Source organism: Phycodurus eques, chromosome 9 (genome assembly GCF_024500275.1).
Source record: "Phycodurus eques isolate BA_2022a chromosome 9, UOR_Pequ_1.1, whole genome shotgun sequence".
In the NCBI taxonomy this organism is placed as follows: Eukaryota; Metazoa; Chordata; class Actinopteri; order Syngnathiformes; family Syngnathidae; genus Phycodurus; species Phycodurus eques.
Window position 1 is genome coordinate 26,395,529 of NC_084533.1, and position 25,588 is coordinate 26,421,116.

At 43.4% G+C, this 25,588-nt stretch overlaps 3 protein-coding genes across 6 annotated transcripts; all 3 read left to right on the forward strand.

Moving 5' to 3' along the window:
* The first annotated feature begins 282 nt into the window (after nt 1–282).
* On the forward strand, nt 283–8,016 carry gar1 (GAR1 homolog, ribonucleoprotein). Of its 3 annotated transcripts, none has more exons than XM_061686012.1 (7): nt 283–660; nt 4,660–4,850; nt 5,864–6,018; nt 6,104–6,163; nt 6,239–6,365; nt 7,388–7,549; nt 7,630–8,016. In XM_061686012.1, the coding sequence occupies exons 2-7, from the start codon at nt 4,673–4,675 to the stop codon at nt 7,638–7,640; spliced, it is 693 nt and encodes a 230-aa protein (XP_061541996.1). In that variant the 5' UTR covers nt 283–660; nt 4,660–4,672; the 3' UTR covers nt 7,641–8,016. The 3 variants fall into 3 exon arrangements, with proteins under 3 accessions (XP_061541996.1, XP_061541995.1, XP_061541994.1); XM_061686011.1 differs by lacking the exon at nt 283–660 and adding an exon at nt 1,919–2,453; XM_061686010.1 differs by lacking the exon at nt 283–660 and adding an exon at nt 4,374–4,440 and having other exon boundaries at nt 7,630–8,015.
* Nucleotides 8,017–8,303: 287 nt separating this feature from the next.
* On the forward strand, nt 8,304–12,777 carry LOC133407505 (alcohol dehydrogenase class-3). Its single transcript, XM_061685494.1, has 9 exons — nt 8,304–8,722; nt 9,163–9,264; nt 9,358–9,499; nt 9,592–9,679; nt 10,173–10,392; nt 10,538–10,798; nt 10,879–11,014; nt 12,186–12,324; nt 12,425–12,777. Exons 1-9 carry the CDS (start codon nt 8,705–8,707, stop codon nt 12,447–12,449), a joined length of 1,131 nt encoding a protein of 376 aa, XP_061541478.1. The 5' UTR covers nt 8,304–8,704; the 3' UTR covers nt 12,450–12,777.
* A 665-nt stretch (nt 12,778–13,442) lies between these two features.
* Nucleotides 13,443–17,234, forward strand: LOC133407609 (eukaryotic translation initiation factor 4E-1A-like). Of its 2 annotated transcripts, XM_061685671.1 has the most exons (7): nt 13,443–13,514; nt 14,518–14,624; nt 14,701–14,796; nt 14,915–14,978; nt 15,552–15,665; nt 15,744–15,883; nt 15,955–17,234. In XM_061685671.1, the coding sequence occupies exons 1-7, from the start codon at nt 13,497–13,499 to the stop codon at nt 16,067–16,069; spliced, it is 654 nt and encodes a 217-aa protein (XP_061541655.1). In that variant the 5' UTR covers nt 13,443–13,496; the 3' UTR covers nt 16,070–17,234. The 2 variants fall into 2 exon arrangements, with proteins under 2 accessions (XP_061541655.1, XP_061541654.1); XM_061685670.1 differs by having other exon boundaries at nt 15,552–15,883.
* Nucleotides 17,235–25,588: the final 8,354 nt, after the last annotated feature.

Genomic DNA, 25,588 nt, shown 5'->3' on the forward strand with positions numbered 1-25,588 from the left:
TAGTGGTGGTGCTAGTGACCCAATTGCATAGTCAAGAACTAGGAGGGCTAAATGGAACAAAGGTCAGCGCGTGATGATTTTTTTAATTGTAGACAGCTTATCGGTCCGATTGCATCACACCGACCGGCGCCGCCAAAGACACACAAAGGAGCGCCGCCACGGCACCTTAGCGCTAATCTCACAAGCGCTACGTCGGGTCGGACGCGACACAACAGCGGCTTAGCGGCTGTCGCGCACGCGCCTTCTCGTGCGTGTTTGTCTCCCCGCCGCTGCCGGGTAATAATGGCGTGTGCGGTCCGTTTCATCCCGGAGGATGACTGGCAGGTTACAGAATAGCAAACATTTGGTCTCGATGGGAAAAAAGAGCACGATACAGTCAGTATCGAGGCCGGCGGTTTGAACCCCCGAACGTTCCGTTACTAACGTCTATTACGCGCGTGTCATCGGCACGGCTCCGTTTTCCGCCGGCTCCTCGGCCCGATTTGGTGTTTGCGCAAGACACGTAATCGGCCCCCTAAGCGCAAAGCGACGTCTGGCGAAAGGTCAACAGGTGGGCCTCACTTTAAAAATGCTACTTTGTCAAGACGTGTTGGGCTCCAGCGTGGACGTTGGTCGACCTCGTTTGTGCCGATGCAACTGTTACACAGAACGCTTCATGCAGTAAGTAGTAGCAGGAGTAGTAGTCGGTAATGGTGGCGATAGTAGTTGCGGTAGTAGTCGCGCTCTTGGTATCAGCCACCACAGTAAGTAGTTAGTAGTTGTGGTCACAGCAATAGTAGTAATAGTACTCTTCGTAGACGTAGTCCTAAAGGTAGTGGTGGTAGTGGTACCACTAGCAGTAGTAATAGCAGTATAGTAGTAGTAGTAGTAGGAGGAGGAAGAGTCAGTAAAAGAAGTAGTAGTAGTAGTAATGGCACTACTGCCACCATAGTAAGTAGTTTTTAGTGAATGTGTACAGTTTTCCAAATCTACAAGAGGTACTACCAATGGTAGTAGTAGTACAACATTTACTTAGTAGCAGTTATTTTAGTGGTAATGCTAGTAGTAGTGTGGTGGTTATAGCTACTATACCGCCATTACTACTACTTGGACTATCTGCCGTTGCTGTGAATACCGCTGCAACCACCGGTACTACAACTACTACCACGACTTCAACCGCCACCACGGCAGCCTTTGTACTGCTACTACTACTACTACTAGTACCGCTATTACTTGTGTCATCATATTGTCATATTGTGCCGAATGGTGAATGTCACGAACGTGACTCGTTCGCTCAATAAACGAAGCTAGCCTACACGCGGCGGCTGAGGGCTAGCTTTAGCGACAGCGCTAACAGGAAATTCCACACAGGACGACTTTTGTGCGTCTTCCGGGCAGCGACGCGCTGTTACGACGTGTCAGGAATGACACCACACGCACACACAAATATTTCAAACTACAGCCTAGCACGACTCCCTCGACTCGTTCTGCTCTCGCTACTACTGCAAAGTACTGCAATGACCACGACAGTTATTACAACCGCTCCAATCCAACGACGACCCGGTATGGCAACCCCTAGCGACGGAAATGACCTGTTTACAAACGTTTAGATTCCGACTTTAGACTCATTTGCGCGCACTCGCACGTGGTTAAACCAAACTGGTCTCTCAAGCGCGCTTATTGTGTGACCTCTGAACTTTGGCCTGTCTAACTGCCAATTCTCCTCCTTCTTTTAAATCTTCTCTTACATCCCATCTTTTTTCTGGCTTTTGTACCGCAGCTTGAGAAGTTGATTTTTATTTATCATTCACTGTTTTATTGTTATATTGCTTTCAACTTTTTTTTTAATTGATGTTTTCTCTTCTTTCTCACGCTTTTTAGAGCATAATGCTATTTCGTGCACTGTACGCTGTTTTAATTGTACTTCTATATCTCCCCTTTAGTACATGTAGTCATGTTAGTAGTAGTAGTATTAGCCATTGTCGTAGTAGTTTATGGCATTCGTGGTAGTACTGTCGATAGTATTAGAAGAAGTTATGGTCGTAGTCGTGATAGTAGCATCATTTGTCGAAGTCGTCGTAGAAGTTGTACTAGTGATAATTGTGGCAGGGTAGTAGTCGTACATGCGGCAGTGGTACTAGTACTGGTCGCAGTAGTTCATAGTATCGCTAGTAGTCGTGCTGGTGGCAGCACTCTTCATCACCCCACAAATATTCCCCAGATGAGCGAGGAGACAAAACCCCTCCTCCTCGTTCCCGAGTATCACTTTACAGCGCGACGTGACCCTTCCGGAGGTTTGCGGGGGTTCAAACGCGCGGCTTTCCGCTCGTCGTCTTCGCCAAAGATGATATAGGTCATCACGGTGGCGTGAGACACAAACCTCCCTTTCTAAATCGACGAAAAGCATGTCCTCTCGCACCTGTTCCCTCCGCTCAACCTCCTCCTCGGAAATGAGCATCTGGACAGTCTACACGGTAACTCGAGATGAGCTTATATGAATGATGTCGTTTTAATGTAGGGTGTCGCAAGGGGCAAGAATTTGTAAAAATAATAATAATAAATAAATAATAATAATCATGTTTTAATGTTGATCAGCAATGGATGGCTGCGAATTCGTGGATTACGTGACAAAACACTGACATCTAGTGGCCACTCATTGGAACGTCCAGAAAATGAGAAGCGTCTGCAGGAGTCATCAGATAAATGAGTGTTGATGCCACAATTATTGCCAGAATGGAAACAAAACAATAAAAGCAACTTGGGCACAAGTCAAACAAAAGAATCCGAAAATAATCATTTTGAAATGACATTTGTCGAATATACTTTCCATTTCTTTGCTTTGAAACATTTATTAAGGTCCAATATTTATTGAAACTTACTATGATTGAGCGGCACGGTGGCCGACTGGTTAGAGCGTCAGCCTCACAGTTCTGAGGACCCGGGTTCAATCCCCGGGCCCGCCTGTGTGGAGTTTGCATGTTCTCCCCGTGCCTGCGTGGGTTTTCTCCGGGCACTCCGGTTTCCTCCCACCTCCGAAAAACATGCATTGATTGGAGACTCTAAATTGCCCGTAGGCATGACTGTGAGTGCGAATGGTTGTTTGTTTCAATGTGCCCTGCGATTGGCTGGCAACCGGTTCAGGGTGTACCCCGCCTCCTGCCCGATGACAGCTGGGATAGGCTCCAGCACGCCCGCGACCCTAGTGAGGAGAACCTGCTCAGAAAATGGATGGATGGATTATGATTTAAATCAGCAATAGGAGTAATACCAAATACGTCCACAAGACGGAGCCATGCGCGAATGAACCCAATTTGAAGGCCAGCATGGTGCTTTTTGGGGGACTCAAACCTGATGCTTTGTGGTCACAGGTCGAATTCGGAACCGCTAGAAAGCCCAGCAACCAACATGTCCACAAATCTACGTTGTTGTTGTTTTTTTTTTTTTTTTTTTTTTTTTTTTTATAAAGGTGTTTCTCGAAGGAGTTTCGTGTTTTTTCTTTAGGCACTTTCAAGAATTATATTGAGTTGAGATTACTTTATATCCTCATTCCTCGCAGTTTGCGCTCAGGATTGTTCAAATCTAACTTTTGATGTTTTTCAACGTTCTTCTGCACGTATGCATATTTATGTGATCAAGCACCTGCAGCATATCTATGCTCGAGCCCAGTGCAGTACTTCAGGTGTCTTGCATGAAAAAAGTAACCGTTTTGATACGCTCATTTTGTGCCTTTATTCAACATTATGTTGTCATAAAATTGACATTATAATTATCCATCCATCGATCCATTTTCTACCGCTTATTAAAATTTATTTCAATGTCCTTTTCACTTTGGTGGCAACGTCGACCTTCCCAACATGGCCGCCACTGAGGCGCGTCGGTTAGCATGATTGCTTCAGCTTGCTGGTGTATCTTCTCTTCATGTCTAGCATGACTGTAGACATAGACCTGTATTGGTATATATCACACGGCCATTTTGTGCTCTGTGTCGACGGTGACGCTAAACTAGTGGGGTCGAAGTCGTCAGTGTATCCCATGTGTGTGAACGGCAAGAAAACCAGTAGACCAAGGATGCTGAAGATGTACTTTGTGCTGCATATGGCTGCATAAAACGTCGTACAATTATGACAAGCGAACTGTGAGTCTTCTCGATTTTTTTTTTTAATATTGTCCATTGATTGCATACGCTTTTGTGTTAATAAAACAGCAACTCTCACGAAAACCAGTTGAAAATCAAATTAAGACTTCATTTCAGTGTCAATGGTTTGCCATCTATGGGAACGTCGACCTCCCCAACATGGCCGCCACATAGGCACGTCGGAGAGCTGGGATTACACACGTAGTCTAATTTTACAACACTTTCCGTCATCGTTTCCCGACCACGAACGGCTTTACGGCATAATTTGGTCACGCGTGCTGTCCTCGCATGGAGGACTTTGCAAGTCTATACTCGCTGCTAAAGTTGTAAGTAGCTCAGATTTTATATAATCTTGGTGCTGGTTCACATCTTTCGGCGTTTTTTTCACGATGTACTTAAAGAATTAGCATGTTGTAAAAGTGCATCACTTCGAATTGCTCCTATTTTGACAGTTGCGGTAGCTAGCAGCTAGTTCAGCAGTACGTTGTGTTGACCAGTCAACTGTAATTGTGATATTATTTTTGTGGTCGTTGTTTTTTTTTCAGATAATTTCGAAGAATGTCGTTCAGAGGAGGCGGAGGACGAGGCGGTGGAAGAGGTGGAGGTTTTTACCGGGGAGGTGGAGGATATAATAATAACCGAGGCGGCGGCGGTGGCAGAGGAGGCTTCGGCGGCCGGGGTGGGGGTCGTGGTGGCTTCCGACAGCAAGACTATGGACCCCCGGAATATGTTGTTGGTGAGAGCTGTCTCCATGAAAACAAACCAGAGGTGTATATTGTTAAATTAAGAATACAAATATTACAAACATAGTTGGTAGTGGTGCGGTGCAGAGTTTCACCACAAGTTGGTATAAACCGGTCTACCGGTCTACTAATATTTTTTTTTTTTTGGGAAAACAGCTCTCCAGTGAGCATTACTGTTTTTGATTATCATTACTGTTGTATATAGCATTTCTGTGAGCAATAAGTTTTTTGTTGTTGTTGCTTCTCCAATCCGTTGCACGTCCCCAACAGAAACCAATGGAAATGGACAACCATGCAAACCAGAAACTTCTTTTTTTTCCCATTCAAAATATTTTTTAGGATATTTCAGTTTTTCTTCTTTGTTTTTATTGGCAATTTTTCTGTTTTTATTAAGGTTTAGGTTTTGATCTTTTTGTAGTATATTTTATTTATATGTACGTTAGATATTTCTTTATATTTGTGTATTTTATTTTTTTCCCTATTTGTTTTTTTTTTTTGGTAAAATTTATTTTTGCAAATATTTTGTATTTCTAGTGTTTTAGTTTTTTGTCAAACGTTCAAGTTTTTTTGTCTTGTTTTTTTTCTTGTCGTCATCCTTGAATTCGTCATCCTTTTTTGGATATTTTCAAATATATTTCTTGAATAATTTTATATTTATGTTTTATATCTTAATATTACTTACTACTTATTTACCAGGTATTTTTGTATTTTCTGTAATATTTTAGGTTTTGGTCTGTTTTTTTTTTTTTTTCCCCAATGATTTTATTTCACATCTTTGTCAAAAAACATTTTTCTGTCTGTCTATTTCTCATGCATTTGTGTTTCTCGTGCAATATTTTTGTATTTTTTTAATCAAATGCTTTTGTCTTTTTTTAGATTTTCATAGCATTTTCCACACTGACTAGTTTAAAAATGTTTTGTCTTTCAAGATAAAACATTACCAATGATACAAAAATGTCCCTAAATAGTTGCATGATCAACTTTTAATGTAAGTCTCGTGCCACAGCTTTAGGAGAGTTTGTGCATCCTTGCGAGGATGACATCGTGTGCAAGTGCACAACTGAGGAAAACAAGGTTCCCTACTTCAATGCGCCGGTGTACTTGGAAAACAAAGAGCAGATCGGAAAGGTGGACGAGATCTTTGGACAGCTCCGCGACTTTGTATCCTATTCGCTCTGAACGTCTCGTTAGTTTGCTTTGTGAGAACAATCTTTCTGCTCAGATGCTCCTCAACTCCCCTTTTCAGTATTTTTCCGTCAAACTGTCTGAAAACATGAAGGCGTCTTCGTTTAAGAAACTGCAGAAGGTAATGATTCACATCCAGTTTCCATGCAAATATGTCATCAAACTGTAATGTAAATCGATCGATGCTCTTGTTCAGTTTTATATAGATCCAATGAAGCTCCTTCCGCTGCAGAGGTTCCTGCCCAGGCCGCCCGGCGAAAAGGGTCCGCCAAGGGGAGGCCGAGGCGGGGGTAGAGGCGGAGGACGGGGAGGTGGTCGCGGAGGTAATGAATTTTCTTAAATTTGATCCTGCTTATTTATTATTGAGTACACGTCCTTAATGAGTGTAACTACACCAAAAGTCAGTTTGGTACAGTACATATGTTGGTTTTAAGGTCACACTTCAGTACACAATAACTTTTTTTTTTTAATAGACATTTTTAATGAACCCCCCACCCCAAAAATGCAAATTGCTATTCGTAAATTCTCCCGACAAATGAAAGCTTTATAGCATGAGTCCCATCTGTAGCAGTATAACATGAATTGGGATGCTGACGCTGTCGTCTTATCAACGGTGGACATGGGACTTCACAGTTGCATCCGAGTCTTTGTTTCCCCAAAGATCCTTTACACTACTTTCAAAACTGTATAATTATGGACAATTGAGTTACTTTGGGGGCAGGGGGGGGTACAACATGGATAGTTTGTCATCTTTTTTGGAAAGCGCAACGTGTATAGGCCCGGGGCCAAAACTGGCCCGACGAGTCATTTTTTTTGTGGCGTGCAAAAACAACTTCCATGATTCTTGCTCAAATTCTCGTATCTAATAAACAGTATCGTTGAGATATTGCGAGCATTTTCTGTTTACAGTAACTTGAACAAACTATTATCCTTGACTAGGTATCCATCAATTTGATGTGTGTAATAATACTGCGAGGTGACTAAACATTTATATGGTTTCACAGACAATGGGGTGACAAATATGAATTTGACACAACTGATGTATAGTAAAGTTTTATTTTTATTTTAGGGAAAAGGCATCGTTAGTAGTTTGCCTTCTTTTTATGAAAAGAAGAATACGCAAGTTTTTTTTTTTTTTGGTCATGATATTCATGTCATGTGATGCCATTTTGAAAATTAGTGAACACGTTTGTCAGGCTGAACTGCACTGTTTACGTAGTAGACTCGTGGCGAGAGGGCGAGGCGGTCACACTTCCTGTCCCTTGCCCAATACGTTCCGTGTGGTTAAAACCCCTACCTAATAGTACTTTTAACTACAATTGTCTTTAAAATGCTGCAATTTCAGGTGGATTCCGGGGCGGAAGGGGAGGCGGCGGCAGAGGTGGAGGCTTCGGAGGCAGAGGTGGAGGATTCGGAGGAGGTGGCAGAGGTGGAGGATTCGGGGGCGGTGGGCGTGGAGGCGGCGGCTTCAGAGGAAGAGGAGGCGGCGGCGGGCGTGGTTTCAGAGGTAGGGCCACATTCTAAATGTCTTCTGTGTGTTATTGTGTCATCGTATCAGTTTTGAACACCTCTTTGTTTTATTTGCAGGCGGGAGATGATCTGCTGTTGGTCTACAATTTATCCCAGTCCTCTATGAGGGTTACAAAGTTGGACATTGTCTCTTTGGGTGGATTTCTTTTCTTAAATTGTCACTTTTTTTTTTTTTTTAACTCGTATGACTGATTGACCTTTATGTTTTATTAAAAGGCTCATATGTATGCTTGCTATAAACCTCGAGTCATATGAACTTGAACACATGCATTTGCAAACAGTCATTAGTCACAAATGTGAGGGGGTGTGGAGTTTGGGTTCTAACTTGGTTGAAGTGAAAAGTATTTTAATGTTCTGTTGTCAGCAGAAAATTGTCATTGATTAAATGTTTTTGTATTAAATATTTTGTAAATGGGGATATAACATATATATTTTATATATTTGGGCTGGTGAGGTCGTAATGGGGAAAATGGTGCTAGCAAAGCTTTATTGACCTTTTTTTTTTCTTCTAAATAATATTTAAGGGCATTAATATAAATAATTTGGGTGAAACCTCACACGAGTTGATGGTTCTTTAAATGAAAAAAAAAAACTAAATTTCCGCGGTTCAGCTATGCTCCGGAAGTACATGACCTCTATCCGTGTTACTGATTGGTCAAACGTTATATATGAACACTAGATACGCCATCGCGCTGTAGAAACCGGGCTAGCCTACGTGCCGGCCATGTTGGGAAGGTCGTTGTTCCCATGGAAGACAATGATGGACACTGATAGTCGTAGCTTGCTCATTTCTCCGCCGATTTACATGAGGGTTACTGCTTTGTCAACGCCAGAGCGTATGCTATCAATACACGACATTTAACAACAAAACATATATTTGAATGGGACTCACAGTTCCCTTTTCCTAATTGTACGGCGTTTTACGCAAGTGTATGCAACTCAATGTGCCGGCGTCCTCGGTCTTTTCGTTTTCTTGCCGTCCACACACACGTGGAATGCTCTGACAACTTTGACCCCCCTAGCTTAGCGTCACCGTCGGCACGGTACCCACAATGTGCGTGTCGTATCTAGCAATACAAATCTGTGCGTCAAACTGTGGTCCATCGTCCAGACATCGAGACAGTGAAGGAGCATGGCGACTTCTGGCAAGGTGGGTAAACTCACACGTACTTCGCCTTTTTAATCCAACTACGGTCTACTTGAATGAATAATAACTAAAGTTTTAAAGTTAATGACTCGACTCACGTTTTGATGACATTCAGCGGTACATTAAATGAGTGCAAGTGGTACGGTACGCTGATTAAGTTACATAACAACCTTATAGAGAAGAAAAATGGCTGAATTGTTATCGTTGACTGGATGGAACAAGTAAACATGGATAGAATTTATGTCTTGAACTAACAACGTACCACTTTTTGTTTGTTTGTTTGTTCTTTTCATGAGTGACACTCCCCACTATCTGCCAGTTCAAAGTTCACACCTACTCCACGCCACCTGTCAATCATCCTCTTACAACTTGTCAATGAGTCCTCTTACGTACTGAGAGTTACTCTGCAGTTGAACCAAAATGTTGTGTGAGTGTCTTTCCAGGTGATCAAGTGCAAGGCTGCAGTAGCCTGGGAGGCGGGCAAGCCTCTGAGCATCGAGGAGGTGGAGGTGGCCCCACCCGAGGCCCATGAAGTCCGCATTAAGGTCAGGCTAGGTTGCGCTAGGTGGGGAACAATGAAGTGGAACTACTCATTCACAATTTTTTTTATTTTTTTTAATTATTTTTTTCCCTCTCAGATCTTTGCCACCGGAGTGTGCCACACCGACGCCCACACCCTGAGTGGCAGCGACCCTGAGGGTGTCTTCCCAGTGATCCTGGGCCACGAGGGCGCCGGCACCGTGGAGAGTGTCGGCGAGGGTGTCACCAAGTTTGAGCCTGGTAACGAGACACATTTTGGATTAAAAAAAAAACAAAAAAAAAACCTCTGCATCAATGTTGTTGAAATATAAATAACGTACGCATGTGTCAAGGTGATACCGTCATCCCGCTTTACGTGCCTCAGTGCGGCGAATGCAAGTTCTGCAAGAATCCCAAGACCAACCTCTGCCAGAAAATTAGGTAAGGTTGTCGTAACACTATGTTTGCTCAAGGGACTTTAAAATAGATGCTATGTATTCTTTGAAGTCTAAATTTAATAAGCACTATTTAATGGAGACAAAAAGAAGTACTCAATATAACCAACCTATGTCCTATGTAGGATGTTGCTATGTCATATCACAAAGCATGTAAAGGGCGATAGTTAAGTATTGCATTTAAAGAAAAACATGCAGATTTTTTTTATTTATGGACATAAAATACACATACACAAATTGTTAAAATAAAATTGTTAAAAATTGTTAAAAAGTAATACAACATAAAATATGAACACAAAATGCTTTAGTTGTTTTTGTACTGCCATCCGTTCATAAGAAGAGACTTCACTAAACTGATTAAAATGCTCAGTTCAGAGGTTATAGCATGCACGTGTTGACATACGCAGGCCAACTCTGGAAAATGTGCGTCAAGCTAAAGATGTTAACGCTACGCTTGCTCTGCTCTTCCCGCCCTGCAGAGTGACCCAAGGTCAGGGCCTGATGCCTGACGGGACCTCCCGCTTCACTTGCAAGGGCAAGAAAGTGTTCCACTTCATGGGGACCAGCACCTTCTCCGAGTACACGGTGGTGGCGGACATCTCCCTGGCCAAAATCAACGCGAAGGCTCCCCTGGACAAGGTGTGCCTCCTCGGGTGCGGCATCTCCACTGGATACGGCGCTGCGCTCAACACCGCCAAGGTGGGTTTCACATAGGCTTCACCTTTTACAATACACCAATACAAGCAAAACGCACATGCAAACCTGAACGGACTTATCGCAGTACAGCTCTCAAAAGTTTTATAAAAGTGCCTGAAAGTTACCCGGCGGGTTCCCTTCCACCCAGGTGGAACCCGGTTCCACGTGCGCCGTCTTCGGCCTGGGAGCCGTCGGGCTGGCCGCCGTCATGGGCTGCAAGGTGGCCGGGGCGACGCGCATTATCGGCGTGGACATCAACCCGAGCAAATTCGACAAGGCCAAGGAGTTCGGGGCCACCGAGCTCGTCAACCCCAAGGAGCACAGCAAGCCCGTCAACGAGGTGCTGGTTGAGATGACCGACGGCGGCGTGGACTACTCCTTCGAGTGCATCGGCAACGTGCAGATCATGGTTTGATGCTGCGTTTGAGTGTCTGTCAAATATCGTAGGAAACAAAAAAAAAGATGCTAACAACAAGTTGAATATTTCAGCGAGCCGCTCTGGAGGCGTGCCACAAAGGTTGGGGAGAGAGCATCATCGCTGGCGTCGCCGGAGCCGGGCAAGAAATCTCCACCAGGCCTTTCCAGCTGGTGACGGGTCGAGTCTGGCGCGGCACTGCCTTTGGAGGTGATTATTTTTTCTTGGGTTATGTAGTGGTTCCTTGAGATATTAGTGACCTGACTTGCGAGTTTCTTGAAACACAGTCTTCAGACTATTCTTTTTATTTTTTTTATTTTTTTTGCTTTGACTTGCGAGTGCATTTTTGTGACACGAGCACTGTAGGGTGGCAGTGAACTCAACTGACTCTCCAGCAAGCAGCAGACTGGCCGATAGAAAAAAAAAAGTCTTATTGTGTAGTTAAAACAACCACATAGCGTCAGCTTTGACTTGTTTTGCTGACAAACAATGCAAAACGCCATAGACGGGCTAATAAATAGCCTCAGTGTCACTGAGGACCGAGCGCCTCCATGTAGAGCCGTACGTTATTATACTGCCCCAAGGCGCGCACACCAGGAGGCACAGCACAATGTCCATTGAACTGAAGCATAAATTGTGGCAAAAGCTAGTTATTTTCATTCTATTTTGCATTACTGTAACTTTTTTATTTAAAAAAAAAAAAAAAAAAAAAAAGAGAGGAAACCTTTATTACGGACTGCTATTTTTCTTATAAAAACATGACAATTTTTCTGCTTTTTGAGGGAGAGGTTGGAACGCATTACTGGCATTTCATTTCAATGGGGAAAGACAGTTTTGAGATGTGAGTGTTTTGAATTATGAGCGTGGTCACAAAACAAATTAAACTCTTATCTTAAAGCAGCACAGCATGGGAGCGTTGGCCGTGTCGTCGCCAAGTGGTCACGTGGAGTATTGAACGGCGCCGACACCGGTCCGCCGGCGTTCCGCTCGCGGCTAACGACAGCCGTCCAACAATGAGAATTTATCGGGTCCGGAAAAACTATCGTGTCTGTTTTATTTATCGTCGTGGAAAGCTTTGGTTAAGCGAGCCAAGTGGAACCTACTGACCGAGCGTGTTGGCACTTAACATGATGGTGAGACCCTCCTCTTCGGCGAACACGGTGATTCGTGGTTAGCACATCTGCCTTGGTTCTCGGGTTCGGGGTTTGAATTTGTACGATCTCCCCATAATCCACTAAGTATGAAAAAGTCCACACCGTGCGCTGACACAAACACAATTGATGGGCGGGCAGGCACTCCAGTGACCCAAACTATTTGTGTACAAGCAATTCAAAGGTCACTTTTTCCTTAATAAGCCTCCTTTTAACCTTCCTCCCTGCAGGCTGGAAGAGCGTGGATAGTGTCCCTAAACTGGTGGAAGACTACATGAGCAAAAAGCTGAAGGTGGACGAGTTTGTCACGCACACGCTGCCATTCGACAAGATTAATGAGGGATTCGACCTCATGCACTCTGGAAAGAGGTGCGCACGTTAATGCCATGGTCCTTTATTTGAAATTTGCCCTAACACTGACACAATTATTTTATTATTATTATTATTTTTTTCTTCTTTTCTTCTGCAGCATCCGCACAATCCTGACCTTCTAAAGTGCCTCGACCCCTGGTCAAGTAGCTCCCGACTGTCAGACCACTTTCAACGTTCCAACAAAAGCATTTAATCGCAATCTCGTTTTTGTCATAAGAAACACGTTTGTCTGAAGAATTTGATGTTGGTTGTGACAGTTTTATTTAAAAAAGCATTGAAAAGATGGCTCTCTCCCTTTTTCTTACATTTACTGTATCTCAGCAAAACAAACACGATTCCTGCCAGTTTTCTACAACACATAAATATTGCACCAAGGTATTGTGTTCTCTTCAGGAAAAAAAAAATAATACAACAGTTTTTGTAACTTTATGATAAAATACAAATTGGCTACTTTTTTGGTCTCATTTTATTTATTCATAATGTTATTCTTAACCACAAATGTAATTTATATATCTGTAATATTTAGTGATTCTTTTATTTTGAAATTAATGACATTTAAAAAAAAAAAAAAAAACATTTAATCATCCAAACTGTAGAAAAACATGGCGAAATGAACAAGGTCATTTACAGGAAGTAAAAATGTGTAAAAAAAAAAAAAATGCATGTAAAGTATTTAAAAAATACTGTAGTAACAAACAAAAAAAACTACAGATAGTGTTTTTTAAAAATTGTTTATAATAAATTGATCATTAATTAAGTATATATCACAGGTGTCAAACTCAAAGCCTGGGGGCCAGATCCGGCCCGCAACATGATTTTATGTGGCCCGCAAAGGCAAAATGAGTTTGACACCCCTGCTATATATGATCAAATACAATGTGTTTTCCATTTTACTGAATGTTATTTTATTTAAAGACAAATAATTCCTTAAGTACATGAATACAGAAAAACAATGTAATTATTAAGTTTCAAAGAAAAAAACGGCTAAATGAACTCCAAAAAAATAGGAGAGGACTTGAGGGCCAATCATCCCTACTTCCTTACGTCACGTTAGGTCACCGTTCATCATGTATAGCTACTGTGCGCATGCGCAATACTGCGCCGCAGCTGGTCCAATCAATCTATTTAACACAAGGGGGAAAAAACAATCCCGGAGGAAGTCTTACAAGATGGCGACCGCCTGTATGGTGAGTGTTGCGCTAAACATTCGTGTAAAGTCGCGTCAACGTCGCTCGCACTTGTCTTTGTGTCCGACAGACAAAAGACTCGTTTGTTGAGAATTTGGACGCTAAACGAGCTAGGCCGCGCAAGTGTAACCACATGAAATAAACATGTCACTTATTCGTAAAGCTTCGCTCGCTTGCTTGGCTACTGTTAGCATAGCAGAGCTAGCAACTGCCTCTGTCCAGGGTGCTGCGACAATTTTTTAAAATATTAATTATTCATAATAATTTAATTTAATATATTCAAGTACGGAGTAGTGATATAGGGCTGTAAAATTTATAGTCGCAATTTAATACTTTGATATATCGTTCTCATTTAATTTACATATTTTCCAAATTAGGCACAAAATCTGAGATTATTCTCACAACAGCTAATAATTAGCATCTCCCCTCACTGAAGTACTTGATGCCTCCATTACTCTTGGTGATATTGTGCCTTTTTTAGTGCTCCTATTATTGTATACAACGGAATTTGGAGCCAAACTAATGATCTTTAAACAAATATGCAAATGCGCGTGACATCTAGAGACTTTTCATCATCTGAGTTTGTTTTTTCCAATCAACATCTGAATGATTAAGACTTTCATTGAATATTTTCAGTTCAAATTTTGTTTATAACTGTGTGTTCATCAAATACACGTTGCCAAAATAACGCCTCCAATCAGGCTCGATCTGGGTCTGTAACTGTGTATTGATCAGGCAAATCCGGTTTACTACTGTTGTACACAACCTTTGCCGCTCAGCTGGCACAAACTTGCATACTGTGACGAATCGTCACCAAAATGAAGTTTCTCGGCCAATTACGTCATTTAACTCTTGGGCCAACCCTCCTATAGCAAAGGGGAAGCAAACGAATACATTTAGCAAAACAGATTTTTATGAAGCAACAACGATTTTATTTGTGGGCGATCTTGCTCGCCTGATATTGCTCATTATTTTACAGTCTTTGTGCATTCCTGTTCTTTAGGTGATACCCTCCATCACTCCAAAGTCAGAGAAGGAAGAGAGCAAGACAAGTGTTCAAGGACTGGTTGAAAGTCCAGAATTGTACATCAAGCATCCGTTACAGAACAGGTGAGACACTCTTGAGTTGGGTTGGAATGAGCTCGTTCGAGGTACTTTTTTTTTTGAGCGTGTGGTGTGTGTGCAGGTGGGCCCTTTGGTTTTTCAAGAATGATAAGAGCAAATCTTGGCAAGCCAATCTCCGCCTCATCTCGACATTTGACACGGTGGAGGACTTCTGGGCGTAAGTAATATTACCGAGTTGCTGTGGAGAGCAACATCAGTGTTACTGTTTGGGTTATGTATGTGATATTTGTCCTTTTTTATTTTATATTCTGTTATTTTTGTCTTCTCAATCCCAGGTTGTATAACCATATTCAGCTGTCCAGTAACTTGATGTCTGGCTGTGACTATTCACTCTTTAAGGTAAGAATGCACGGCATACTGGCTCACTTCAAAGGCATAAAGTAACATGTAATTGTTTTGCTGGAGGTCTTTTGAAGGGTCTCGTCACGGCTCTATTCAACCGATTATGTGATTTAGAAGGCTCCACAGTCTCCACTTTGCTGGAGCGCTCCCATTTTCTTACTCCAATATTATTTGTCGTACTTTCTGTGGCTCACGATTTATGACCTCTTGATGTAGGTTACTGTGTTACTGCGCCTTATCCCTGGACGCTGTGGTGCTGGACTCCACAGTCTCCATTTTGCTGCAGCGGGCCAATTTTCTAGTTCTTCAGTTTTGCTCCTCTTCGTACTTTGATTCACATCCTCTGGCCTGTTTTTGCTTACCTTGTTGCTGCGCCTTAGCTCTTAATACTTTCGTATTGTACACCACAGTCTCCACTTTACTGGAGCGGCAATTTTGTTCCTCTCCCATTTTTGTTTACCGTATTGCCGTGTTTTGCGTTGCTGTGCCTTAGCTCTGGATACTGCCACATTAGACGCCTTAATCTCCAATTTGCTGCAGCGTTCCCACAAGCGTTCCTTTCATCCACAGGATGGGATTGAGCCCATGTGGGAGGACAGACGGAACCGGCGAGGCGGCCGCTGGCTCATCACGCTGTCCAAGCAGCAGCGCAAAGCCGACCTGGATCGCTTCTGGTTGGAGACGGTATGTTTTGCTGCCATGATAAGTGCCCGTAGTGTCCTCCCCAGCGGTCCCTCATGCGAGGATGTCCCTGTGCCGCAGCTCCTTTGTCTGGTGGGGGAAGCGTTTGACGACCACAGCGACGACGTGTGCGGCGCTGTCATCAACGTACGAGCCAAAGGGGACAAGATTGCCATCTGGACCACAGACTATGAAAACAAGGAGGCCATCACGCACATAGGGTCAGCAGAGGGCTGCTGTTTTACATTGTTTATTTTTTCCTCTTATGTGATTACTGGATGTACTTTGTTAGGCGTGTGTACAAAGAGCGGCTCGGCGTCCCTTCCAAAGTGGTCATCGGCTACCAGTCGCACGCTGACACGGCCACAAAGAGCGGCTCCACCACCAAGAACAAGTTTGTCGCCTGATGACGTCAACGTTCCATCTTTTTGCCCACCTTTTTTCCCCCCACATCAATGTTGACTAACAAGGTCGTGGACACCCGATTGCTTCGTGTTTGTGTATTTAAGTTCCTGGACTTACAATACAGTGAAATGGCTGCATTCTCCATTGAGAACTACGGTATGCGTTTTATTTTTTTTATTTTTTCAAGAGTATATTCTTTGTTAGTTTCCGGGAAACCCTTTTCGTCAAGTCGTTTGTACAAAGTGTGAATAGTTTAAAAAAAAAAAAAAAAAAAAAAAAAGACCTATTTTTGAAGAAACTAAGTACATGTTGTTTTGTGAAATATTTAAGGTCTTTGACAACGAGAGATTAAAGAGGTTATTAATGGTATTTGTTACCTCAGATGTGCTGATTTAATTGAGGGCTAGCGTTGAGGAAGCCAAGGTTGATTTTGTTAAACGTTCTGCCTTTGTGTTTGGTTCAGGTCAACTTCATGTAATTTCTATTTCAGATTTGGGTATTAGTGCTGCTACTGGTGTCCCTGAACAGTAAATGTGCACACGAGAGATTCCAATAAAAGCAAAAAGTGGAGTGTTCTTCTTTCGACAAGCCTGTAAGTAGAGTCAACAGACATCGTTGTAATGGCCAAATTCTCATCCTTGCTATGCTTTGCATAATGTTGTGTTGTTTAAACCCCTCCTGTTATGTTTGTTTATCAGTAATGGCAATAATCTTCTGGAGTCAATATGACCGGGGGCACGTTTGAATTAACCAAAGTAACCTGAAGCTAGAGCTGTGTGATATAATGTTTTATATCGTAATGGCCTATTTATCCACGATATATAACGTCTGTTGAACGATTTAAGGGTATGTAGATCGGGGTTTTGTTTATCCACACACTTGTTTTACATGGTGCATTTATTGTTCAGACTGACAAATCAGAACAACAAGCCTTCAGAACAAGCTGACGACCTTGTGTTCCTAAAACGCAACCTCTTAAACCATTTATTTGCACTTGTGCTGGATGAATGGTAGGCATACTTTAATGTTACTTGAAGTACTATGTTTTATTTATTTTAATTCTTTGCACTTTACTGAATTCGTTGAAGTGGTTATACTACCAGATATTTTCAGTGGTGTTTATCTGGCTACTGGTTTAATTTTATTTTTATTCCTCTTTTTTTTTCTCTCTCTCATTTTGTGTGGTGTATATTAAATATGCATTTATAAATAAATGGAGAAAAGATCACACAAAATTGCCATTAATTTCAAGTAATCTTGAGGAAAAATACTATGTTTTCGGGATATAAAATTGCGTGTATCGGAATATACATTTTTGTCCGTATCGCACAGCCCTAGTTGAAGCATAAATGGGTGCAAATGGGATTGACAGTCTTTCAAATGCTGTCTATAAATGAATTACAATAACGAAAATCCATTTGCAAAGGGAAACGTGTGCTTAACCCTGCACCCTGCCATTATGTTGCAAGTCAAATTGGCCTGTGTTAAAATGCTAGGGAAAAATAAAACTTTAAGCGTGTAGAAACACTTTTTTTTTTTTCCCCCCTTTTTTGTTTTATTATTTATTTTTTTACATGTTGAATTTGCTCTACTATATATTGACAGCAGGTCAATTGTTTAGCACTCAAATAAGACAAAAAAAAAAGAAAAACCAGAAAAATGTCATTCTCTTTTGCAATATTCACCCAGAAATATTTTGATGAATAAAAATGGGGCTAGCATGAATATTTTTGGTGTGCCAAAGAAATAAACGTAACAGGAGGTTTAAATGTACTCACTATCGGCTACACGTTCTGGCAACCCTACTTGCACTTGCAGTTCCTTCAATACTAGTAGATCCCCACGAGGTGCCACTATAGTTCAATTTATTAGCCTGGCCACCTCCCGAGTCAAACCCACGTTTAAGTGTTGGAAATTGGGATTCCACCGAGCTCTCCTCACTTGCACGCTGGCAAACGAGTTATCTGTAAATAGCAGCTGGGCATCTTATTTATTTATAGGACACCCTGTCGCTACCCTCCACCCATGCTCTCTTCCGACCAACAATAAAAATCTACATTACAAGCCACCCCCCCCATCTCCTCGCCGCCTCGGGGTACTGTCAACCTGGTGCTCGGCAGCTCCTGCACGTCACACAAAAGGTGTGCACAAGTGCGCCGCTTTTTAACCCTCGAGACATGACACCGATGTGGGGAGTTGGCTCCGCAGGGTGTGGGGTGGGGGGCATGTTCACCCCACCCCCGCCTTCCCCTTCAAGTGCTCCCTGACAGAAATGTCGGCGAACTCCAGCATGAGAGGGGCTCAGCGGGTGGGTCAGTAACTGGATGGATGCTGACGATGTCCTACAGTCGCTAATAATGTTGTCATCGCTCCATCTGACGTGCCGGAATCCTCTCGGTTTGCCGAATCCTGTTCTGGAAGCGTCGCACGACACCACGCGTGCACAAGTATGACTCTGGAGATTATGCCGCAGTGGCGTTTACATATGGAACACATACACTTCGGCTTGGCTACGAACGGGGAGTAGGTCGGAGAGAGCCAATGTAGATAATAAACCGTGGTATACCAGTTGGTGTTGTTGATGGATACCAGCAAATTGAACAACTTGATGACAGCCGCAAAATACTAAATACTGGTAGCAGGAATACTGGGCCTGTTGTGGGCAGTTTGATTAAATTATTGACACCAACGTTGGTAATGACAGTGATGAGTGGAACTTAGATTTAGCAATTTCACGATGTAGCCGCTTTAAATAAAAAGCATCGGTATTTGCTGTGGTGGGGCAGGTTGATCCAAATGTCCATCATCCAAACATCGATGTTGATCGATACAAGTGTTATGAAATGGATACTTGGACAATTCCAAAATGCAGCCACCTTCGAGGTTCGAAAGTTTCCTTAGTGATATTAAGCGATATTATCCCCGTTGTAAGCAGGTCGAGCCAAATGTTTATCCATACCAACGTAATGAGATCATTATTCACAAACCCCAACTCCAATGAAGCTGTGATGTTGTGTAAAAGGTCAATTAAAAACAGACTGTAATCATTTGCAAATCATTTTCAACCTATTTTCAATTGAATGCATTCTAAATACGAGCTACAATGTTCAAGATGATGAGCGGGCGTGGAATAGCAATCATTGAATCAGAATTATTCTTAAAATGTTATACTACTTACTTTATTCTGACAGGAGCTGCAATGCCACATATACTTAAAAAAACCAAAATATTTCCCAATTTTTAGCCTGTGTTAATTCCCGACGCCATTTTGACTCGCCCCGCATCGTTTCCGATCATTTGTGCGCACTTGTACAAGAACTCGTTCTCGCAGTCGAGCATGGATCACGCACGCAAATAGCCGTAGCCCTCCACCGAGACGACGATCTCCGCGGAAGGAGGCGTCCGACAGCCGTGCCCGGGCAGCCGCGCGGATGTTCGCGGCAGAACGAATGGGAGAAAGTTGTGCGATATCCAACGCAGCGTGCCAGATGACGAGAGCTAGCCGGCTCGCTAGATAGAAGGCAGCTGGTCCCAGCCAGTGTGGATTTACGCATTTTACGACGCGCGCACAACCAACCCGGGTTCTGCCTTTCGCGACGGCACGATAAGGGAGCCGTTTTAAACTAAACCCGAGGAGAAAAGCACCAACCAAAACGCACCAGCGCACTCTGTCTCTGTTTGAATCTAGTTTTCAAATGATCAAATTGGATTTTTCATTCGTTGCACTATGACATCTCTTTATTTCGTAATAGTACGAGTAACCATTCGATTTTGATTCAGCAGTCATTTGTTAGTATCAACAAGAAAACAAATTAGAATTTAGAGGGCAGGTCTGAGCCCGAGCTACGAGCTATGTTCCTAGTTTGAGCGGCCTCCCGTTGCTCGGCGGAGTTCTTTTTTTAAAAACTAGGCTGTTTAAATGCCAGCTTCTGGACTGTTGCAACAATTTCATCGGAACTCTGTATCAGAAATACATAAACCAGCAGAACCTCGAAAGTGGAACGTCCCTTAGTGCAAATCATCCTCATCCCTTGGTACAAATCAGAATTGAACCAACATATTTGTTGGAAAAATACCAATGACAGTCATGTTCACACACACACACACACACACACACTTGGACCTACACGTCATCCGCGCCACCAGCTGGTCGCCGTCCAGAGTCCGAGGCATCTGGCCCCAGCCTTCACCCGCCGCCAAGACCCAAGACTCTGCCAATGGTTGGCCGCAGCTGCCCGAGTGCTCTATTTATAACCTCAACATGTCACATGCGTCAGGATATAGTGAAGAAGTGCTGAAGCCCCACCTCCCAATAAAAGAGCTTGTTTGTTACCACGAGGATCACATGCTTCCTGTCACGACGGTCCTTTTGTCTTAAAAGTAGACATTTCCATTTTCTTTTCTGACCAAACTGATGTCTTTGCAGTCCAAACATTTGAATGGCTGGCAAGTAAAGATGGACTCTTAATGAATCCAAGCTCGCAAGACGACATCACTCGGCAAAGCGAGCGTGCACGCTCTCTATGCTAATTTATTTAGCAGTTAATTAAGTGCTAGAGCCAGAGTGTGGCGTGATGACTCCAGTCCATCATCGACATGCACACAGCTGCTTTTGTCATGAGTGGGAGGGGGGACTTGTACTTAATTATCTATCTTATTAATGCACAGATAAGCCTGCACCAAGTCTCTCCAACCGATCCGGAATGCTGCTGCTCGACTCCTGACTAGAACTTGGAGACGCGATCGCATTTACTGTATCTTGTACCAGCTGGGAGACAGCAGTCAGCGTCCCCGACGCTGTTAATTGTTAATGCAAAGATAAGGCCGCTACAAGGCTCTCTAGTGGAGCCTGAAGGCTGCCACCGCACGAGTGCTGACTAGAACTAGAAGACGTTGTTTATTGCCTAGGAGAGGACTAGTCTGCGCTCTCAAAACGCTGTCATGAAGAGAGTTGCGGGGGAAACTGGTCCAGAATACTGCCGCATGAGTGCTGACGAGAACTGAGGGAATAGATTGCATTAACGGTTTCATTTAGCAGCTTGGCGACTCCTGTCTGCATTCCCAGCATTGCCATGAGGCAGGGATTCAGAGAAACTGGTCCAGAATGCTGATGCACGAGTGCTGACTAAAACTGGGAGAAGAGATCGCACTTCAATAAAGAGAACGAAGGTCGATTCTAACTTTACGGCGACAAAAATAAGGCCATATAAAACAGCTTGAAAAGAGAAGAAAACAAACATCCCCTTCGCTTTTCATTATACACACGGAGTACATATTCTCAGCTTCCTTACACGCTGCCGGCTACACTGACTGGTGGAATAGTGGGACGTGGACGACTAACAGCAAACAGCGCTCATTCCCCTTCGTTAATGTGAGTACACGTGTTTTGTGTGGGCCCACGAAAAAGGAACATCCCGCGGGGGTGGTGGCGTCGTTAAACGAGCGCTCCCTCTCCTCAACATCAACTGCCCCAAAGCTTTGGGTAACAGCCATCACTGAGTCTGCCTCACCAGATAGGTTTTTTTTTTTTTTTTTTTTTTTTTTTGGGGTGGGGGGGGGGGGAGTGACCCAGTTATGAATTAGAATACTGTATACCGTTAAAATACATTGCATTTACGTCATGTGATACTTTGAGCCTAGTTTGAGCTGAGGTCAGAGTTTTCAGGAAGCGCTTACGACAGGGACGAGTGCGTTGTTATTGACAAATCCCAAACAAGATACCATCATTTCTAGTGTAGTGGGCCTGGGAAAACCTTGGGATGTACCCTGGAAGAGTTGGACGAAGTGGCTGGGGAAAAGGAAGTCTGGGCTTCCCTGCTTCAGCTGCTGCCACCGGATAAGCGGACGAAGATAGCCGGACGGACAAAATCCCCACCCCAAATTTCTCTTTGATGGACCCCCGGAAATGGGCAAAATAACCCAAAGATGGCTGCTTGAAACCCCAAGTGACTGACTTCCTGTGACTTTTCAGGCATTTCTTCTTGAGACTCTTTTGCGGGTCTCCTCATGTGAGACGTTTCAGCAAAAATTTCAAGCTGCTGAGTCAAACTGTTTTATGGGGCGACATTTTCAAACACTAAACAATGACTTGCCGTTCCTGTTGTCGGTCGGAGGTTCATGCGACCCTGCAAGAATGTTCCGCAACGGTAAACTATTCACAAATGCCGGCGATCCGAGTCGCGGGCGTTTACGAAGCGCGAGCGTCATTCGCTTTTGCGTGGACGTATCGAACGCTGGGCCAAGTAATCCTCGAGTGTGACAACGGTTAGCGAGATTAGGGGCGTCGGACGACAGAGTCGCCCCTTTTAGGTGGGTAATGGGCCAAAATAGCATGTTAATTGCCCTTGACTGTTGAAAGTAAATTAATTATTGATCGCTCTCCCGACTCCTCTTCTGTACTTACATAGCCTTACAAATCCTTTTTATCTCCGGCTCAGAGTGAGAACATTTCCTCATTTCCCCGTCATTATGCAGGCCGGCGTGCGCAAAGGACCACGAGCCAAACTCCCCCAATTGGCCGCTTCCTCTTTTACTGATATGCTACACTTACATTCATTTCATTTAAAAAAATATCTCGATATATTTTTTTTAACATTCTCTCCCTTCAAACGATGCGTCATGTTCGCACCACGCGTGCGCGAGAGCCCGTGAATAAAAAGCGAAGTTGCAGGTGTGTCGTGGCAGCGTCGCACAGACAACAGCGTCATGATGTTGCCGATAGATTTCCCCCTGAAAACAAAGTGTCGTGTTTGAAATGGGATTTGAAAGTCCGACATCCATGCTTGGAAATGAGCTCTTTGTGCCTGTGCGCATCTCGTCTGATGCCGCACTCACTGTCAGCCCGCATTACGTCGTTACTTTGTGTGCACGTCAAGTTGCAAAAGTGGTGCTAAGGTCTGAGTCCTGACGGTCACATGGACATCCATGGTAATGCATAAATAGTGGAAAAGACAAAGTAACCCTAAAATGGATGCTTCAAAACAAAGCGGCAGACGTTGTGTGTCTTTTCAGGCCCGGGTTTCTTTCCAGGCAATTGTTTGCGTGTCGTTCTACTCAGGGTCGCGAGTCATCAAACTTCACCGCCACACGCGCAATTGCGTTCTTTTCATGAGTGAGGACGATGACAAAATGATTTTGTTGGCGCCCCCTTTTTTCATGCCGATAACGTTACGGCGATAAATACTGCGAGACGTGTGCGCTTTTTTTTCCCGTTTACGAGACGAGACTGGATGAATTTGTTAAGCGGTCGGACGTTCCAAATGCACGCTCACCGAATGCCGATTGGTAAAATGGTAGCTGGAAAGTCACATTGCCTTGAGTACTTAATGGTTGTTGTAAACATTAGCGCTATACCGTTGAAGCAGTATTTTTGATAATTTGTGACTTCATTTGCTGCTATTACGTGACCTGGAGTGTTTCTATTTTTAGAACACCATTTATGTCGTGGTTACCAGTTTGCCTCAAGGCTAGGTCGAGCGGTAACTGTTTTCAGTCGCACTGTTTGCCATCGCTGAGTAAAGGTTGTGTGCGGCTTGTGATACATTTCATAGTTATCTTTGACATTTCCACAGAACTCAACCTGGCTGCTAGGTAGCGTCAGGCCAACGTTAGCTTTGTTGTGCTAACGTCAAATCATGATTTGCTAGTCTATCGCAGTAACTTGTTATTATTTGTAAAAAAAAAAAAAATGGACTAAATCTAAACTTAAATGTTTTTGAACTGTGTTTACTGCCAAAGCAGAATTGGCTAACGCAATTCTAATTTGTTCTAATTTGATATAGCCCACCACAGCTAGTTTGAACTAATTGTAATCCCTCCACAGGTGGTGAAGGATAGAAACAGCCGCTGGTGCACTTTCAAACGTTTTATCGAACAAGCGGTAAGAAAACAAACACGCAATGAGCACATTTCTTCACGAGCTGCCGATGGCCGAGGAACTCAACACGCGGCCTTGCCGACGATTAGCCACATAACAGCCAACTCTGCACTCTCATTCGCTGACTCCTACGTCACTCAACAGGCCGGGCCAGGCCCCGCCTTTTAAAGCAACACACATTCAAAATTGCATCTCTCAGGCCTTGTTGGGTTACATATGGCGATATAAATATATGATAATAATAATGTTTTGTTATGTTATTGTCTGGGATTCTGCGACATTTTACATTCGGCGTTTCTGCAGACGTCCGTATGGATGAAGGGCTTCTCTCTGTGTCATTTGTTCCCCACTTTTTCCATTACAACGTACATAAATCATGCATCAGCCACTGTGTTTGTTGCAGTCATTAATTTTTCATGGAGGCTTCATCTTGGAAAAGCCATCTCCAGTGCAGGACCACCTCTCCGGGTCGCCGTTGCGTCGGCGGATGAAGTGCCACCGCTGGCATTTTGTTGTTACCACTCCCGTCTTACCTGACTTGCAGTAATCCATAAATTGTGAATGCCGCACTGATGGACTTTCTTGTTTTTCTCTGATGACATTTCCATACATGGATGGCAGTTTGGGAAATGTTGTTCTTACTCAGCGGCGCGACCTGCCGTTCTCCATATGATAATGTAAGTGGCTCCAAATACCTGAGGGGGAAAAACAGATTTATTTATACATTCCTGCTGTTTTGCATATCCTCTCTGCCCCGAGCCCACACGCTTTATTTCAGTCCAAATGCTGTTGAGTCAGCTGCTTCCTGTATGGCTGCCCCAGATAAGTAGCTTGAAGCCCAATGACCAAAATATCACATGCTTTAAATAAACAAAGTATATCAGCCTTAAACCGAAGTACGGACCTCGGTCCAATATACAGAGTGGGCCAAAAGAATGGAAACACTTAAAGATGAACTCTCTAAATTTATAGTCGTATCATGCAAGGGCTGGGGTTACATCTCAGGTTTCAAGGCCACTGTAGGAGTTTCATGGAAGGTTTCGGATTTCAAAGTGAGGTTTCAACATAGAATTAGGGTTTCAAGTCAGAGTTTCCAAACGTGGTTTCAAGCCAGGGTTAGGGTTAGTATTTTAAACAAGGGCTTGGGTGCCAAATAAGGGTTTCAAGGCAAGTCTTACGGTTTCATGGAAGGTTTCGGATTTAAAGTTAGCTTTCAAAACAAGATTGGGGTTTCTTGCCAGGGGTTGGGCTCAAGTTAGGGTTTCTAGTTAAGGTTTCAAGCCAGTGTTAGGGTTTCAAACTAGGGGTTTAAGGCTACTGTTAGGGTTTCATGGAAGGTTTAGAGTTCCAAAGTAAGCTTTCAAGACAGGATTAGGGTTTCACAGTTTCTAGCCAGGTTTCATGTTTCAAGTTACGATTCCTTCAACCCTCCCTCCCTCCCTCCCTCCCTTCCTTCCTTCTTGATCTTGATCTTGACTGATTCTGGCTAACTGATTCTTATTGATTGAGTCTCACTGACTCTGCCTGACTGAGCCAGACTGACTGACTGATTCTTACTCACTGACCCTTATTGACTGATTCATGATCGAATGAGCCTTACTTGTCTGACTGACTGGCTTTCGCTGACTGAGTCTTACTGAATGAC